This window comes from Durio zibethinus, chromosome 10 (assembly GCF_047325235.1).
Source record: "Durio zibethinus cultivar Kanyao isolate XHJ-2024 chromosome 10, ASM4732523v1, whole genome shotgun sequence".
NCBI classification, from domain to species: Eukaryota; Viridiplantae; Streptophyta; class Magnoliopsida; order Malvales; family Malvaceae; genus Durio; species Durio zibethinus.
The window spans coordinates 10,193,250-10,211,196 of NC_143171.1; the positions used below are offsets into that span (position 1 = coordinate 10,193,250).

The window sequence follows — 17,947 nt, forward strand, 5'->3', positions numbered from 1 at the left end:
GTAAAAAATGATCTAATACATATAATAAATGAGAACATCTATAATGAAAATTTCGAATGCTCATTTTATTTTGTTACAATAACACGAGTGATATTGATAATTTGACATTGACGACATCTCATTTTTTTCTAACTAAATAAAACGAGCTAGAATCTGTGACAGGGAGGCAAATAACTCCAACAGTGACATTGAAAGCAAGAATCCTCTAATCCTAGGTTCAAAACAATCTATTAAACGTGGACGTGCTTGCCTTAGCAATCATTATGCAATTCATGTAGGCAAGAAGCGATATTTATATCAAGAGAAAAAGTAGAGGTTTACATGTACAAAGTCCACAAGTTCCAATCGTCTATTCTTTGTTTGTTTCCTTTCCGTACAGAACAACAGGAACGATTTTCTCCAGACATTCACGTTCACATACATTCGGTAAATGTAATATTTACTGCTTTCTGGTTATTCAGTGGCTACTACAGTACTTTGTGAGATCTTTTCCTTACTTGGCATATAGTTTTTGTCTGCCAACTTTATTGTGTCTATCAGCAACCCATTCTCCGCAAGCCTGCTGCATCATCATTCTGTTGGAAGCCCATTCTGAGTCCAGGCCGCATACCCTCCAGCAATGTCCGTAACGGCGGTGAAGCCCTGGAAAGAATTAATGATGAAGTTGTAATTAACTTTATCAGTCTTGAACATGTCGATTAACCAAGGCTATAAGTAGCAAAATTAATTTGTTGACGGTCCTGGAGACGGGACAAAACTTACGTAAAGTTTATTAAGTGAAGTTTGTAAATTTTTTTTATCGAAAATGATTTAATAAAAAATTCAAACCAATAAATTAACAAAATTTAATATAAAAATCAATAATATGTTAAAAAATTATTAAAAATATTATTTTCAATTTAATTTGATCAATATTTATTTAACGGTAAAATTTTTTTAATACTTTTATTAAAAATAATTGTATCAAATAATTTTTTAAAATTTTTTAAATTTTATACATGATTTATGTACGAGATATTTTAATTTATAAATTCTAATTTTTAATTTTAATTTTTGTTTAATCATTTTTAATAAAAAATTTCATGAACTTCACATAAAAAAAACTTCATCTAAATCTTTTCACCGGAGAAGAGTGAATAAGTTTGAAACCAAGTTCGTTATTATAAAGGTTAAAGGCCCGGAAAAGGAAAATCTCCAACTAGTTTTAACTCTAGAGAAATTAAATATGAACCATTACTTTTGTAACTCAAATATTAGCCTATATGTGCAAAGATTCAAAATTTAGTTCCTAAAATGTGATGCCCGACCAAACCAACATTCTTGTTTTCTACTTCAATATATAGAAATGATGGTTGATTTAAAACTCAGTCAGAAAGATTGAAGGATGATAAATTGATGTGCTTACATCAGCTAAAAGATCGCTGGCTGCCATTAGAGACCTTTTCCCAAGCTGACACCCCTGCATAACCAGGCAATTTTAACTAACATTAAAATGGAGCATAGAAAAAGAGGGAGGGGAAGGTAGTGGGGTGTTCTAAAAGAAAAGGTTCAAGTTCAATTGGAAATCGGATACTAGGAACAGGAACCTACAACAATAATTTCATCATATTTTCCAAAATGTGATGATACTTCCGTCAGAAAATTGGGGTTCTTTATCATTCCTGCAAGCAGAAACAAAATTTTAAAATAAAAAACATGGCGAGAGAGCAACTTGAAAATTGCTAATTCAGTTGCAGGAAAAGACAATTCATCCAGTCATGCTTGCCACCGCAATAAGCAAGTGCCTACCGAACAGCAACCAACCTTAGACTATAAGTAAAGCCACTATTTGAGACCCCAGGAATCGGTCGATGTCCTCATTTGCTAGAAAGAAAGTAACTAGAGTAGATCTCGTAATTTATTTTAAACATAATACTATAATATCATACGAAAATAATATAAAAGAAAGACATCAAAATAACTTGATTCAAATTTTTAACAAAAACAGTACATGAGTTTTGAAAAAAAATATATTTTTTATTTAGTGTGACATAGCAATTTTCACAATCCTGTTTTATTAGTGTTACACAGGAAATAGAGGATATAAGAATAGCCGAGTCTAAACTTGAGAGATAAATCAGCTGAAAAAGAAAAGAAGGTAGTAACCTGATCCAACTTTGTACATGTAAGGGATGTTAATAGCCCCAGGGGCATGCCCTGCATTGAACTCTTCAGGAGTCCTACACAAATTTGCACAGAAGCGAAACAATCACGAAGAAAGAAAGAAAAGAACACAACTTCTTACAAACATTCAAATGTTGCTCCTTGAAGCCCTTGCTTTCTAATAATTGGAGTTTTTAACATTCAAGTAAAACAGAAAGAATACCTAACATCCAAATATCGATGCCCAGCTTGATGAAGCTCATGTGCTACTCTTACTGGAACAGAAGTTGGAACTCCTGTTGACTGCACATTTCCTCTAACTGCTGCCTTTGTGCTTCAGATATATAACCAAAATATTCAATTAGTTGCCAAAAAAGTAAGGAAAGAACAAACATATACTAGTTTCTTTGAGCGTCCGTACCAGAAGCTCAACTTTTTACAGACAACAGCTATTCGACATCTCTGAGGATTTACAGTTAATGGAAACAGGTCCCTGAGAAAAGAAAAAGAAAGCACTGTTGAATTTGGACTCTATAAGAAGTTTAGAAGGAAAAAAGAACGAAAACAGAGAAAGAACAGAATTGGGAAGTGATCAGTATCAGCTGACCTGTGGTGGAGATTTTGAGGACAAAGAGATGAAGGAAGGGAAGAGGCAGTGAAGCAAGAAGAAGAAAGAAGCGATGCTGCTTCCATATTTTTTGGTGTAGTTAAAACTTTTTGAAAGATTAATTTTCAAGAACGAAGATGTTCCAGTCTGTAGAAGAGGTATTTGCTTTGTATAGTGATGATGGTTATGAGTAGTTAAAGGTGATTATGTAATGAAAATTGTCGTAGAAGAGGAGCATCAACGCCACGCAAGCTGAACAGGTTGAGTGATCAGTTGAAAGGTTTAGATAAACACAAAGGAATCAGAAGAGGTTGACATGTTGGCACTGGCTCACTGACATTTGCATGGATAAGTTTGAACCTTTGAAACTGGCAGAGGTGGTTTTCTTATCATATCTGCACACTTCTTAATGTCTGGCAACTCCCTTGTACACGTGGGAAACGAACCCAAATTCCATAACCGATTTTCAATCTCTTAGGCTCACACAAATGGTGGACAGAGTGAACGGGTCAGACCCCAGGGACAGGGGCCCTATCAGAATCCATTCCCAATTCTAATCCGAACCTCCCTCTCGTCACTTTCCCAAACTTTCCCTAAAAAGAACTCATTAGTTTATTTTTTTCTTTTCCTTTGTAAGCTAAAAATTCCTAATACAATTTTCGTATAAGAGTTACAATAGGGTTGGCCCAAACAGGAATTGGGACTCCTAGGTGGAAGAAAAACAGATGTCAGTGAGGGTTGATTGGGAAAATCCATTCTCTAATCTCAAAAAGCCAAATGACCCAATCTATCAATACAGTGATTGGGGGTGGGCTTTGATTTCTTTTTTTAATTCAAGGTTCTCTCCCTTTTCTCTTCTGGGTCTGGGTCGTCAACATTTGAGGTTCAAGCAATTAGCACCACGACTCAGAAGGCTTTTCAGTTCTTATAACGGATGAACCCTTGACCCTTTTGTTTCTCTTGTGGAAAAGAAATGGCCAGTTTCCTTGGTTTATCAGCTTCTCAAAGTCAAATCTTGTATCGCTGCTCTCCTCCAGCCTTCATTTCGTATTCAGCTCATTTCCGGGTACACTGCTACTTCCCCTATCTCTCTCTTTCTATCTCCTTCACTCTATCATCGCTTATTTGGTTTTTCTTTATTGAAGGGGCAAGCGCCGGTTTGGAGACTGCTTGTGCTTCCTCTTAAGTGTTTATCTTCTGGGCCGAGTCCAGACAACGAGTCAGAAGCTGAAACGCCATCGTCCCCTTCTTCTTCTTCTTCTTCTATTTCATTGGCTTCGAGCAATTCCTCGAATAATTGGCGTGCGGGTCTTAGTGCCATTGGGCTTGTTGAAACTGCCTACTTGACTTACCTCAAGCTATCCGATTCCGATGCCTTTTGCCCTCTTGGTGGTGGCGGTTGCGGAGATGTTCTCAACAGTGATTACGCCGTAGTTTTTGGTATTTCATTGTTTTTTCAAGATTTGTCATTTATCTATATGTAAATTGGTTGGCTTCATGCTTTTTTTTTAGGTTAAAGAATGTGGAAAATTATATATCTTTAGTGGTTTATTCATAGTTTGATCAAATTCAAAAGAAACATTCAATGGGGTACCAAAAATTTCATTTGTGGTATTACATGCTTTGCCATTTTTTGTTCGTGGTAATGTCATAATATTATCCTACAAATAAAATTTCAATTTGACTGGGAAAACCACATATATGGCTTTAGAAATGATAGTGCTTTTGCATTTTTCAGGTGTTCCTCTTCCTTTAGTTGGATTGGTTGCGTATGGTATTGTTACGACTCTCAGCTTGCAGTTGAGTGCAAAGAGCTTACCTTTCGGGATCAGTGAAACAAATGGCCGTTTGCTATTGCTTGGGAGCACCACCTCCATGGCTGCTGCTAGTGCATATTTTTTGTACATACTGAGCACAAAATTTGCAGGAACATCTTGCTCGTACTGTCTGATGTCAGCTCTGTTATCATTTAGTTTATTTTTCATCAGCATAAAGGTCTGCTTTATATATTCTTTTTTGAGTTGCCAGTATTTATTGGTTACATGATATCGCTTTTGCTGGATTTATGATAATAACTAGGTGTCTTCTGCGTTTCCATTGTAGGATGTTGGGTTGCAGGAGATACAGAAAGTGGTGGGTCTACAGGTTTGCATAGCAAGCTTGGTGATTGCCACACTAAGTGCCTCATATAGCACCTCATCATCTGTTCCTTCAAGGTGATTATGTGCTTGGCTCAAGGCATCTCTTTTATGATTTGGATAGATATCTATTTTTAGCTGCCTTCTATATATCATCTCTCTGTAGATATCGTCACTATATTTATATCTCCATTTTATTTTCGCTTGACAGCCTGGCTAATGTTGATCTTCCATATTTTACAACTGAGATAACAACAAAATCAAGTCCCTTTGCTCTTTCACTTGCAAGGCATCTACACTCAATAGGAGCTAAGATGTATGGGGCTTTTTGGTGTTCTCACTGTTTAGAACAAAAACAGGTGCTTCTTGCATTTAATTCTCTCTTAGCAGTTGTATTGTAACTGTAAGGTACTGCTTTCAAATTTGCCAATGAAAATAGGATGTACTTAATAAAGTTTTCATGCAAGTGATTGTTGTTTGTTGAGCCTTGAGTTGATTCTCACAATGAATAGTGAAGAAATAATGCACTTTTCAAGATACATTCACTGATTATTATTGTTATTTCTAGAGTTAATAAGGATTTGACCCAAAAGAAAAGGACCATTGGATTTGCTTGTGTGATAATCCCGGGTTTGAGTAATATATAGTGTTTGTGTTGTGACTTCAAAAATAGAAAGTGGTCTCTCCTTAAATGTATTAAGCAATGTGATGTCATTGAGTATCTTTGAAATCCTTGTCCAATTCCATAATGTTTGTTTTTTAATACAATTTTTTTTTCAGTCAATAGCTGAACAATTATGGTGTATTTAGATCTGATTTATGTATAATCAGTTCACCTGGCTTCGTCAACCCCCCTGGAATAAAGTTACTCTTTTGCAGCATCTAGAATTAGTATGCTTAGCTGGCTGCAGCCTAGTATTGGTCTTTCTGCAATACTTGGCTTCTCATATTAGAATTTATTAGAAAGACAAATCTAATGCTTCTTTTCTTGAAGAACAGGAGTGTTAGATATATAATCACCTGATTTTTGAACTGATCATCTTTTCCTTTTACTTATTTTAATTAAACACTTGTGCCTTGAATCCGTTGTAAGTATGAGCTTCATCAGCTTTGATCCTTATTTGATGCAGATGTTTGGGCGTGAGGCATCAAAGTTGTTGGACTATGTGGAATGCTTTCCTGATGGATTTAAGACAGGAACTAAAATGTTCAAGGCATGTGCAGATGCAAAATTAGAAGGATTCCCAACCTGGGTTATTAATGGTGAGGTGAGGACACCTTTCCCTTTTGTAAATCTACTCCTCTTTAGACCTTATATTTTCTAAATATGGGTATATTTTCATTCCAAAAAAATTTAAGTGGTTTCCTTATCTCTATTATATCTAATCCGTCATAAGACTTAACCGGTGCGCCTATCATGTAGTGGACCGTAATCTTTTGTGCAAGTACCATAATATCTCATCTTTCATAGATTGTCTTTGTTCTTATATAAGCACCTAAGGTGTACCTTTTCCCAGGTTTTGAGTGGAGAGGTAGAATTGAAAGAACTTGCAAAGTTATCGGGGTTCAATTTCAATGAATAGGTGGACTATATATTGGGGTGAAACTGGCACTTGTACAGCTTACAGAAGATTTGCCCTGGCTAAGATTTTGAAGTTTGTTTCTCACAGAACAAATGAGAGGTTCTATGTGAGACTAAGAACTTTAAATTCATTCTATTAGACGCTAATATATCTGTAGAACTTTATGACAAATTTTGGAGGCACAAAAAATATGATAGTAGGTGTTTGCCCCTCCTTAAAAATCATGTATGAAAAACTTTGAACTATGAAAGGAGCTCCCCACGAAATTCTTTGTGGCCTGGGCGGAAAACCAAGGCTCAAGCTCAAGGATAACTGCTAGAATGTTATTGGGAGTTACCATAAGCCGTTTTTCTCACATAGCATTAATGTTTAAATTAAACCAATTTGGGTCTTGGTATTATAGTGGCTGGGATATCTTTTATTTATTTATTATGGGACATGTAAACCACCAGGCATTTACTAAGGTAGCTGATATGGATGTGGGCCTTTTATTTAATGCATATTTCGTCAATATGGGCTCGCCAATTTAAGATGTCTCGAGTGTACGCGGACTCATAGGCAGGAAGGAGGAAAATTTAAGACATGGTAATTGTGGATATAATAAAAATATATAAAAATGATATAATTTAAAATTGATAAAAATTTTATATGGGCTTGTTAAAAATAAAAAAAACATATATTTATATTTTGGATGTTAATATAAACTGTGATACAATAATTTGTATTTTATATAATAAAATAAAAAATTATCAAATATATTATTAATGTATTTTTTTAATTCCTAGATTAATATGGTTACATATTTTTTTAGGGTATATTAAAAAAATTAAAAAATAATTAAAAAAAAAACTTGTAACATACTCTGAATCTCTTTTAATAGTGTATTAAATAAATTTTTATAAAATAAACACGATGCACAAATTATTAGGTTTAAAAAATCTTATCGGGGTGCCTCATACATCCACGTTAATAAGGAAAATCCCGCCTAGCTTGGAAGCGCTTAAACAAAAAATATCAAAATGCCAAACCAAGGATTATTAAAATCAGGACTGAAATGAATTAAACAAAAATACCTTATCCCACATAGTAAAAATACTACTAATATGAGATAAGAATCCATAAAATTCTCCTTAAAATATCTTATAAATTATATTTTAATATTAAAAAATCAATGAAATCGTCTTTTGGAGTTTTTTTTTTTTTTTTTTTTTCGTAAGATACGGTAAATTAAAATTTTTATTCTCAAACAGGAGTATTTTAAAGCCATGTCATCATCTAGATGGACAAAACTTGTCAGATTTGCATCTACATTTCATTTTATTTTTATTTTATGCTTTCTCTTTTTCCCGATAACATTTGATCCATCATCCCATCTACAATTTAGGTTTACTTTTGGTGAGATTCATGGAGGAAGTGAGCCTTTTTCTCCGTAATCTCGAAGATGGATCACAAGTAATAACTCATAGCTGGCAAACAAATCTTCTGCTAGTCTTCCACCAATGTCCGTGAAAGAGGAAAGCAAACAAGCCACAAACAATTCAATCAGTAAAGTTAGCCACTCAACTCAGCTTTCTTCAAATTCCTTTTTCACATTTTATTTCATATCTTCAACAAATAGCTCTCAAAAGGTTTACCCTCATTGCAAAGTGTGCAAAAATAAATTCTTTAATTTTTAACAAATTTTGTTATCCTCCTTTTAGTTTTATTCAAATCTTGGAAATGGATTGTACTCCCTTTAAAAAACTCGGTAAATTGTAACTCTTTTGAATTTCAATGAGGGTTTTATAAAAAAATATTTATTTTTCTTTCATTTATTTTTTTTTGAAAAATGTTGCTCAAGTTCTTTTTTCTTAGGATTGATTTATTTTTGGATTATTTTTTCTCAAGGTTGATTTGTTTTTTGATTGTAGTCTTCAATGTTTTTTGAAATGATTTACCAATTAATGATTTTTTTTTTTAATTTCAATTTTTTTGAAATGATTTATGAATGAGATTTTGTTGAAATTTCATATGAGAAAAAAGAAATAAAAGAGGAAGATGGAAGAACGAGATGATTGAATACTGATGCAATGACAATTTTTAGTAAAAATATTTTGTTTCGGGATATATTGGGAATAAAGATTTATAAGAGCCTCGGTATGAGAAAAAACTCACCGTCTTAACGCTAAATCCATATTCGAAAAGACACTCATATACATTTTTTAAAGAATTTCTTTTACCAAAAAAAAAGAAAAGAAATAAAACAATAATCGATTATTTTTTATTTATATTTTAAATATATCTGGAATTTTTCTTGCAAGCTCCGCTGCAAAAATTTGTCGCCTTGTTTCATAGATTCGCGATAGACTTTGGTTCAATCTAATTAGTTATTATATCTTTAAATACGAGTAATATAATATTAAAAATAAAAAATATAATTTAAAGTTTTAATAAATTTTTCAAAAAAAATAATATATAATTTTAATAAAAATAAAAATATTTTATATTTTTATTTAATATATAAATACGAATTATTATATAATAATTTTAATATTTTAATCGTGATTAAATAAACTAACAATACAAATCTAAATCTTTTGTAACTGTGTAAGAGTAAGAGTAGAATCTCTTTCTCTCTTTTTCCTCGAACGTTAAAGCTTTAGTTTAGACCTTTTTACGAATCTAATCTTCCTTTTTTAACCAAAAATAGAAACGCAAAAATGAACTTCCCCCAAAAAAGAAAAACAACTCATCCAACTCAGCATGAGAAGAATGGTTTAAAATGAACGGTCTAGATCTTCTTGCCTTCCGAAAAGAAACAAGTGAACGGTTGATCATCCATCATAAAACAAAAATGGCACCAAACATCAAAGAGGGACCCAGCAGGCATGATAAGAAAATCAGGGGTTGAGGAGTCACTTCAATTCCCCTGCCCTCTACCATGGAAGATGCTTTGGAATATCCTTTATTTTTCCCCCCGTTTTCCACATAATGCAATGACTTCTTCTATTTTATCTCCTTTCAGGTTCCTCAAAACTCAATCCCATCCAAATAGATACATTTTGTCTTGGCGTGTATTAATTCCTGCCCTTTATGTAGCTCCACTCTTTTCTTCTCATCCTATACCAAAACTCCTTCCATCCGAATTTCGTTTTCCTCGCATTTTTATTTTTTTACGTTTCTTCGAAGTTTTTACAAAAAGAACAAGCGATGATGTCATCACAGATTTCCGAGTCTGATCAAGAAGAACTCCTACACAAACTCAACATTTTCAAGATCCAAGGAAAAGATAAACGCGGCCACAAGATTCTTCGCATCATCGGAAAATTCTTCCCTGGTAATTGATTAATCCCACCCCACCGCCTTTTTTTTTCTCTTTTTCTTGATCTTTTTGCTGTTTAAAGATTTGGGTTTCTGATGTTTTCGACTTTGATCAGCTCGGTTTTTGAGCGTCGACGTTTTGAACAAGTATTTGGACGAGTACATATTTCCAAGGCTAGGAAAGAAGCCGTTTTCGGTGTTGTACGTGCACACCGGGGTTCAAAGGAGCGAGAACTTTCCAGGTATCTCAGCCCTACGATCAATCTACGAGGCGATCCCAATCAACGTCAAGGATAATCTCCAAGCCGTTTACTTTATGCACCCTGGCCTCCAGGCTCGGCTCTTTCTGGCTACCTTTGGACGCCTTGTCTTCAGCGGAGGGTAAAACAAAACAAAACCAAACAGTTATATTGATTTCTACGTATGTCTGTTTAGCGTTTGGGCTGCTAACGTGAGCCTGTGTGTGGTAGGTTGTACGGGAAATTGAGATATGTGAACAGGCTGGATTATCTATGGGAGCACGTGAGAAGGAACGAGATTGAGATTCCTGATTTTGTATATGATCATGATGAAGATTTGGAGTACCGTCCGATGATGGACTATGGTTTGGAGAGTGATCAGCCAAGGGTCTACGGTGCACCTGCCCTTGATTCTCCTTCTGTCTCCATCTACTCCATGAGGTGCATCTCATAGATATATTAGATACTACTACTGTTAATTCTCTTTCTTCTTTGTTTTCGGATTGATCTTAGCGTTGAGATTTGTGAATATTTGTGAAAAAATTTGTGGTATTAAACCTATAAGCAGCTGTTTTAGTGCTAAAGAGAAGAAAAAAATTGGAGAGATTGTGGTTTTTCCTTCAATGATTGTATTTTAGTTAACAATATAATCTCCCAATTTTAATTTCACATGCATTTTTATCCGTTCAACAATGTTAAATCGAGTAGAAACTCTGATGAAAATGTTCTAATTTTTGTGGTTTTCTTCTGTGAACAATGCAAAGAGGAGAAAATGAAAATGGTTAGGGGACGAAATCTATGGTGTGAATTTTTCAAATCCCTATGACTGGATGAATTTAATTCTTTTTAATTCATACCAACCTACCTGAAAGAAACAGGAGATTAATGAGTATACAAGGAAGTGGAAGGAAAGCTTCCTATGTTCTTTTCAAGTCCTTATGTCTGCAGTCGGGTCCAGCTCTTTTTATGGTTTTAGGGTCCACATCCGGTATGTTGTGGAAGGCATACGGCCTAGTTTCCTCCGTACCTTTGCACTAACTTCATCTAAATTAACCTTAAGCAGAAGCAGGTGAGCAGATGAGCAGATGTGCCACCTACGATCATAATTCTTAAACAACATGATCACCATAGCCTGTGGGCTTGAAACCTTTTACGCTGCCCTCCATTCAAGAAGCATTGGCAATGTGGGGCTTGCAATAGTATCCACAGTGAACAAAATGAAATCAAAGTAACACACGTTCGTGGTCGCTCAACCAACTGCAACCTCATTCTCTTCTTCATATTTTCCTCAAGTTTTTTGTGTGAATGTTCCTCGGATGCATTTGGTTGAGTCTCTTTCGACTCACTGCTGTTGACAAACTGTGAGAAAGAAGTAATTGGGGGCAGCATAGCGCCTGGGAAGCACTTTGCTGAGGCAAAGCGCTTATTGAAGTTTCTGACTCAATGTTGCCACAATGTTCTTCACCAATAATTTCTTCTTCTTTCTGATGGAACATGGTTGACCCTGGTAGAGGAGCTTCTTCCTTTCATGTAATGTTCTCCGAAGGGGAAGTGGTAATGATACTAATTCGATTTGTTATCTCAGCAGAGCTTGTTGTTGATAGCCACATCACAGTGCTTGCCACTTGTAAATAATAAAATGATTTCCCACTCTTCCCGTTTTTCTTAAAGCTCTCGTTGAAAGTGGATGATGCTTCAAAATCAACCCTGCAAAGGAGAATTCAAGTACGAGACTTATCAGCATTTCCCATGTTGATTTCCTTCTAAAGAAGAAGTGGCGATTCTAAGAGAATCTCAACTAGTATTATTTGCTACATTGTGTTTTAGACCCTTAAAGGAAAATCTCAGATTTAAGTAAAAACGTAACACATACTGCTGGGAATTTAAATGGCGACTGCTATGTGGCGTAATGGTCGCTATTTTGCGGTTTCCGCTCTTCATGACACTGATATCCACTGTAAATGGGATGTGAATTTCATTCACATACTCAGGGGTCTGTTGCATCCACAAAATAACGTAATTGCGGGAAATAACGGGTTGAGCAGAACGTTATAGTCGCTATTGCTCCCTATTGTTTCCGTTTTTACAAAAAAAAAAGGAAAGAAAGAAAGCATTATATCATGCAATATAACCTTTCCAAATTCCAGAACCGAGAATCTTATGTCTAAACCAATTCAACAAATTAAAGCCTCAATCAAGCCAAAAGAATGAATTAATCAAAGTTTTGAACTTTAATACGAAGTAAGTAACAAGTATTGGCATAAGCATTACCCATTTTTTCTTCAAAATTTGAGTTTTAGCTTGGTGTCGTGATGCACTAGGGTTTCTCTTCTCCCTGGTCATGATAGAGATGAGATGAGATTGGAGAATTAACAAATTCTTGAGAGTTGAGCCATGAGCAGAGAGATGAAGAGAGGCGGTCTGTTGTGGGATGGGGGAGGAAAAGAACAGAGGTTTGGAAGAGTAGAGCAGAGATGAAAAACAAGAGAAAGGCCACACGATTGGTGGATGGGTGGGTGGATGGGTAAAGTGATTATGTCATGTATGCTTTGAAGTTAAATATTATTATTTATTTATTTTTAGATAAAAAATTGAGAGGGAAAGTGAATGGTTGTTTGAAAAAGGTTGAGAATGTTTTATAAATTAAAATCTTTTGATGAAAATTTGAGAGGGAATGAGAGGTGTGTGTGAGTGTTTTTTATGTATTATTATTTAGAAAGTAATTAATGTCAATGATTAATATTTTGAAGTTATTAATATGTTGTTTTTGTCTATGTTTAATTATAATTAGGTTGCTAGTTGAATTTTTTTTAACTAACAAATAAAATTTATCATCATAATACTTATAATATTTATAACTATATCAATTCATTCATATGTTAATGAATAATTTTTAAATATGCACATTTAACTATATAGAGGTTTTTTTTTTTTTTACAAAAATGTGAATAATCTATTTAATTATATAAGTAAATGAATTAAAATATCATATACTATTTTAAATTTATAAATAAAAATTTGTATAATTATAATTATTAATTTTATAATAAAATGTGCAAACAGAAAAATCATAATCTTGACTATTGTTACAACTGTTATTTAATTTTTTACGTTTATGATCTTCTGCAATCTTGATGAATATTATATGACAAAAAAATGTTACAACCGCAATTTAAATCCTTGCATACTTTAAATCACCAAGCTGATGATGAATATGCTTCAAGGCATCTAATAATCTTGGTTGGCTTGATTCTCTCAGTGTTCCAGATATGGCATTTTTGACAGGTTTATTGGCTTGTTCAGAGTGAAGACGTTGAGGGAAAAGGAATTCCAAGTTAGTTAATTTCAAAACCTACCAGGCACAAAAAAAATCAAACATCTTTAAGAATCAAATTATGTAATTCAGTCTCAAATTTTGATTTGCAAGGACATGGCCTCAATTGAAGTCAATGAATATATATAGATTCATGCATGCTCAACGAAGGTGCAGTTAAGTTTCTAACCAAAACCATATTGATTGTTCATACGAATGGACATAATGCACGCCGATCAAAACTGTTTATCAGGAGCTTTGTTAAGATAAAAGTTCTCTTCTGCACGCTGCAGGAACTCAATCTTCTCATTTATCCCTTTTTTTTTTTTTGAAAATTTGGATCTGTATATGCTCTTCGTAACCTCAAATCCATCTGGAAATTTAAGAGATTAAACGAGTAAGGTAACCAAAAAGTTTTGTATTGCCTTCTGTTTCTTTGTCCCTTTGCAGAAGGAAACCTGAACCCCCAAATGAATGCTGATATTTATTAAAAAATCACTTACCGTTAGAATCGTATATCTCTTCCTCGGAGCCACTTGCTTCATCATCCCGATTCTCCGAGAACTGTTCATTATTAATAGCATCTTTGGAGCTGAATTGTAAACATATGGATGAATAAACTCATAAGACACTGTTTTACCAAAAGTTTTCACATTTAACTAGCAGCTAGGTTATAGAAAGTCTTTGTTGTCTATACATATGCCAATTTCAATCATAAAAGCTACCAAGATTTGCTCACATGACAAGAGTTAGGAATTAATTATATTAGAATCCACTGAAAACAAAAAAGAATGAGTTCTGGTATGTTGTTTTTGTGATACCCCAATCCTACATTGAGAGATTATAAGGATATGTTATGATATATTTAGAGATCTAAATCTATATTTTTGAGATGATTTTAAGTGACAAAATCATGAAACTTTTGAGTCAAAATGATTAATATTTTGCAAGTTAGGTATGGGTCATGCCCTAAACCAAAGATAACAAATGTTGGACACTTGCAAGATATGATCTTACAAATAGATATACAAGGAAATATTCATACTGCAATAACAACAAACTAAAATCTTATATCCTATCGACACCAACAACAACAAATTAAGTCTTATATCCCATAACTCTGAGATCAACTGTATGAAACGACAAAAAAAAAAATCATGTTAGCTCATAGTTTTAAATTTTCTTATGTCACTTATTTTTATCAAAAATAACATTTTCATTTACTTCATTAAATCTTATATCATTTCTTATTAATTGTATCCAGATTTTTCGTGGTCTAACTTCTAGATTTTTTATCTCTAATAAATCTAAAAGCTCATTTCTTTTAACTGGTGCACAAATCCTAATTGGTGCACGATAGACCTATATTTTACATGTTCAAACCATCTTAAACAACTTTTTCTCATTTTTTCCTGATTTCGAACTACCCTAATTTTCCTTCAATCTCTTTATTATTTATTTTATCTCTTCTAATCTTACCACACATCCATCTAAGCTTCTTCATCTCAATTACATTAATTCTATTCTTATGCTATTTCTCAACAGCCCAAGACTTAGTTCTATTTAACAACACAAGCCTTACAGTTGTTTTTTTACAACTTAGCCTTTAACTTTAAAGGCATATTACAATCACATAACACACTTGAAGCATTTCGTCACCTAAGGCAAGATTCATACTAAGACATATAAAAAAAATCTAAATGAGACAAGATTGTCTAAAACAAAAGTTCATAGTTTTTAATAACTATTAACACAAAGATGAAATACTTAAAATTTCATGAAACCTGAAATACATATTACAATCACATAACACACGTGAAGCAGTTCATCACCTAAGGCAAGATTCATACTAAGACATATAAACAAAATCTAAATAAGACAAGATTGTCTAAAAACAAAAGTTCATAGTTTTTAATATCTATTAACACAAAGATGAAATACTTAAAAATTCATGAAACCTGAAATATTCATTTAAAGTCATAAATAGTTAATTTATAAAAACTTGAATGTCTAAGTGTCTAAGACAATTCTAAAAGTCTTGAAATCGCCACTAAAATTTCAAAACATCACTCCTTAAGATTCCTACATTCATGATAAAAAAAAAACCTATAAAACATTAAAAAAAAAAGAATGAGTACAATCACTCAATAAGCAATAGATATCTGCTTAACTATGTTAACCATGGTTAAAACATTCAGGCCAAAACAAAAGAATTAAAGATCAATTTCAAATTTTTGACTAATAATGCATTTACAAAATAGCTTGTTCCAAAATCATATGCCAGAATAATAAAACTCAACAAATATTACAAATTTTAGTTTTATAAATCTATCTCTCTTCATAAGCTATGGCCACCTTTAACCTTGACAGCATAGGTCAAAATGAGAACCACAATCATGATTAACCTTTTAGTGCAATGGGACAGCAGTATATCAGAAATAATCGGGTGGTTGCACTAAACAATTATAATTAACCCATTAGTGAAATGGGTCAGAATAAAAATTATAGTAACCTTTTAGTGCAATAGTACATAAGTATATCACCAATGGTACAATGAACAAAAATTTACTATTTTCAATCAATGGTACAATTCAAAACTAATTTTTAATCATAGAATATATATCGATATGACCAACATTTATCCCCCATTAACAGGGTCAAAACATAGTGTATCAGGAAACAATTTAAAACAAAAAATCTTTGATTACCCAACATGAACAATAATTTCATTTTCATAACTCCAACAAGGCTTTCAAAATCAAAGACATATATATATATATATATATATATATATAGTTCTTGCAAAACTAAATTACATGACAAAATCATTATATAGAGATAAGCATAATTATTTTCCAAGATAATTTCCATAACTTAGACAAAGATATATACTTTCATGTTTAACCTAATTTAACAAAATAAGGTATAAAATAGCATTCATAGCATACTTAATATGAAATGATTTAAGATTGACTTTTAAGGACATAAAAACTGAAGAGACATCAAGTAGTTCTTGTACTATCAAAACAACTTAGATTTTTTTTTAATTCCATATTCATGAAGCCTATTTTGGGGTATTGATTCTCTTAGCCTATAGATCATCTGAACAAACCAATTATACCACTAGAATGATCACATTTTGTACTATCAAAAGCATCTAAAATTTGACTAAATTAGCTACTAGAATAGGGAGTTTCGACAATCCAAAGTTGGGTGTTTATAATTGTCAAAAACTCAAAAATCATAAACTTCTAACATTCAATTCTCCTAAATTAGTCAACCAAATGAAATGCCACACATACCATTAGAAATGTCTAGGCACATTTTTAGTTTTGACCTTTAATTGATCATACATAGATCGAAGATCTATTTTAAAGAATACTAGAGCACCATTTAATCAATCAAATAAGTCATAATATGGGGAAAATGATACTGATTTTTCACGGTCACCATGTTTAACTCGTGATAATCAATACACAACATCATACTACCATATTTCTTCTTTACAAATAACAATAGGCTCTCCACGAAGATACACTAGGTCTAATGAAACCATTATTAAAAAGCTCTTGTAACTGTTCTTTTAATTCTTTTAACTTTACAAGAGCCATTCTATAAGGAGTCTTGGAAATAGGACCAGTACTCGAACCAAAGCAATAGAAAAGTTTATTTCTCAATCAAGAGGCAACCCAAAAAGATCATTAAGAAAGACATTTAGAAGGTCTTTTACAATAAAAATGTTTTTTAATGCCAACTCTACAGTTCTAGTATCAATCGTTGTTGTTAGATACCCCTTACAACCACTTCTGATTGATCGTTTAGCTTGTAAAGTAGAAATAACCCACAAAGAAGCATAAATCCACTCCAAAAGTTGATTGACTTCAGCATAACAACTAGACACTACTATGAAAATTAAAAAGTGATTCACCAGTAAAAATCTACCTTTCTTTCCTGACAATCGACTTTAGTATAATGAGTACTCGAAATGAAATTAATAGAAAAGTCAATTTCTTGATCAAGAGGCAACTTTAAAAGATCATTAAGAAAGACATCTAAAAATTTCCTTACAATAAGAAAGTCCTTTAATGCTAACTTTTCAGTTTTAGTATCAATCACAGTTGCTAAATACCCCTTATAACCACTTCTGATTAATCGTTTAGCTTGCAAAGCAGAAATAACCGATAAAAGAGCATAAATGCATTCTAGAAGTTGATCGACTTTAGCATAATGAGTGGACACTACTACGAAAACTGAAAAGTGGTTCACTGAAAATTTAAAAAACTACCATCTTCTCCTGACAATCGACTTTATCATAATGAATAGACAACTAATCCATTCGAAAAATCACATCAAAATCATGCATGTCTAAAACATGCAAATTGGCAAATAAGTCTCTACCCTTAATTTTTACTAAGCACATTTTACAAATTTGATCATATAGAAATTGTTCCTTAACAAAAATATTTAAACATAAATCATATTCCAAGCACACTACACATGATAGACTTTTAAACAAAAAAAATGAAACAAAAAATACAAAACACTAATATTAAATAATACATTAGCATAAATCGAAGCAATTGGTGGAATATATGATATAATAGTATTTGATGCTTCTACATCCT

At 32.9% G+C, this 17,947-nt stretch overlaps 3 protein-coding genes across 4 annotated transcripts; 2 read left to right on the forward strand and 1 right to left on the reverse strand.

Moving 5' to 3' along the window:
- Positions 1-275: 275 nt before the first annotated feature.
- Positions 276-2,928, reverse strand: LOC111293201 (thiosulfate sulfurtransferase 16, chloroplastic-like). Of its 2 annotated transcripts, XM_022885979.2 has the most exons (7): positions 2,750-2,928; positions 2,564-2,635; positions 2,366-2,476; positions 2,146-2,219; positions 1,591-1,661; positions 1,406-1,459; positions 276-642 (listed from the first exon to the last, which is right to left on the reverse strand). In XM_022885979.2, the coding sequence occupies exons 1-7, from the start codon at positions 2,833-2,835 to the stop codon at positions 571-573; spliced, it is 540 nt and encodes a 179-aa protein (XP_022741714.1). In that variant the 5' UTR covers positions 2,836-2,928; the 3' UTR covers positions 276-570. The 2 variants fall into 2 exon arrangements, with proteins under 2 accessions (XP_022741714.1, XP_089622880.1); XM_089766754.1 differs by lacking the exons at positions 1,406-1,459; positions 1,591-1,661.
- Positions 2,929-3,062: 134 nt separating this feature from the next.
- On the forward strand, positions 3,063-6,870 carry LTO1 (NAD(P)H dehydrogenase (quinone)s). The gene is made up of 7 exons (XM_022885977.2): positions 3,063-3,815; positions 3,895-4,189; positions 4,488-4,744; positions 4,853-4,965; positions 5,099-5,246; positions 6,018-6,155; positions 6,405-6,870. The coding sequence occupies exons 1-7, from the start codon at positions 3,723-3,725 to the stop codon at positions 6,468-6,470; spliced, it is 1,110 nt and encodes a 369-aa protein (XP_022741712.2). The 5' UTR covers positions 3,063-3,722; the 3' UTR covers positions 6,471-6,870.
- A 2,277-nt stretch (positions 6,871-9,147) lies between these two features.
- On the forward strand, positions 9,148-10,678 carry LOC111293200 (uncharacterized). The gene is made up of 3 exons (XM_022885978.2): positions 9,148-9,786; positions 9,887-10,151; positions 10,241-10,678. Exons 1-3 carry the CDS (start codon positions 9,660-9,662, stop codon positions 10,461-10,463), a joined length of 615 nt encoding a protein of 204 aa, XP_022741713.2. The 5' UTR covers positions 9,148-9,659; the 3' UTR covers positions 10,464-10,678.
- The last annotated feature ends 7,269 nt before the right edge of the window (positions 10,679-17,947 follow it).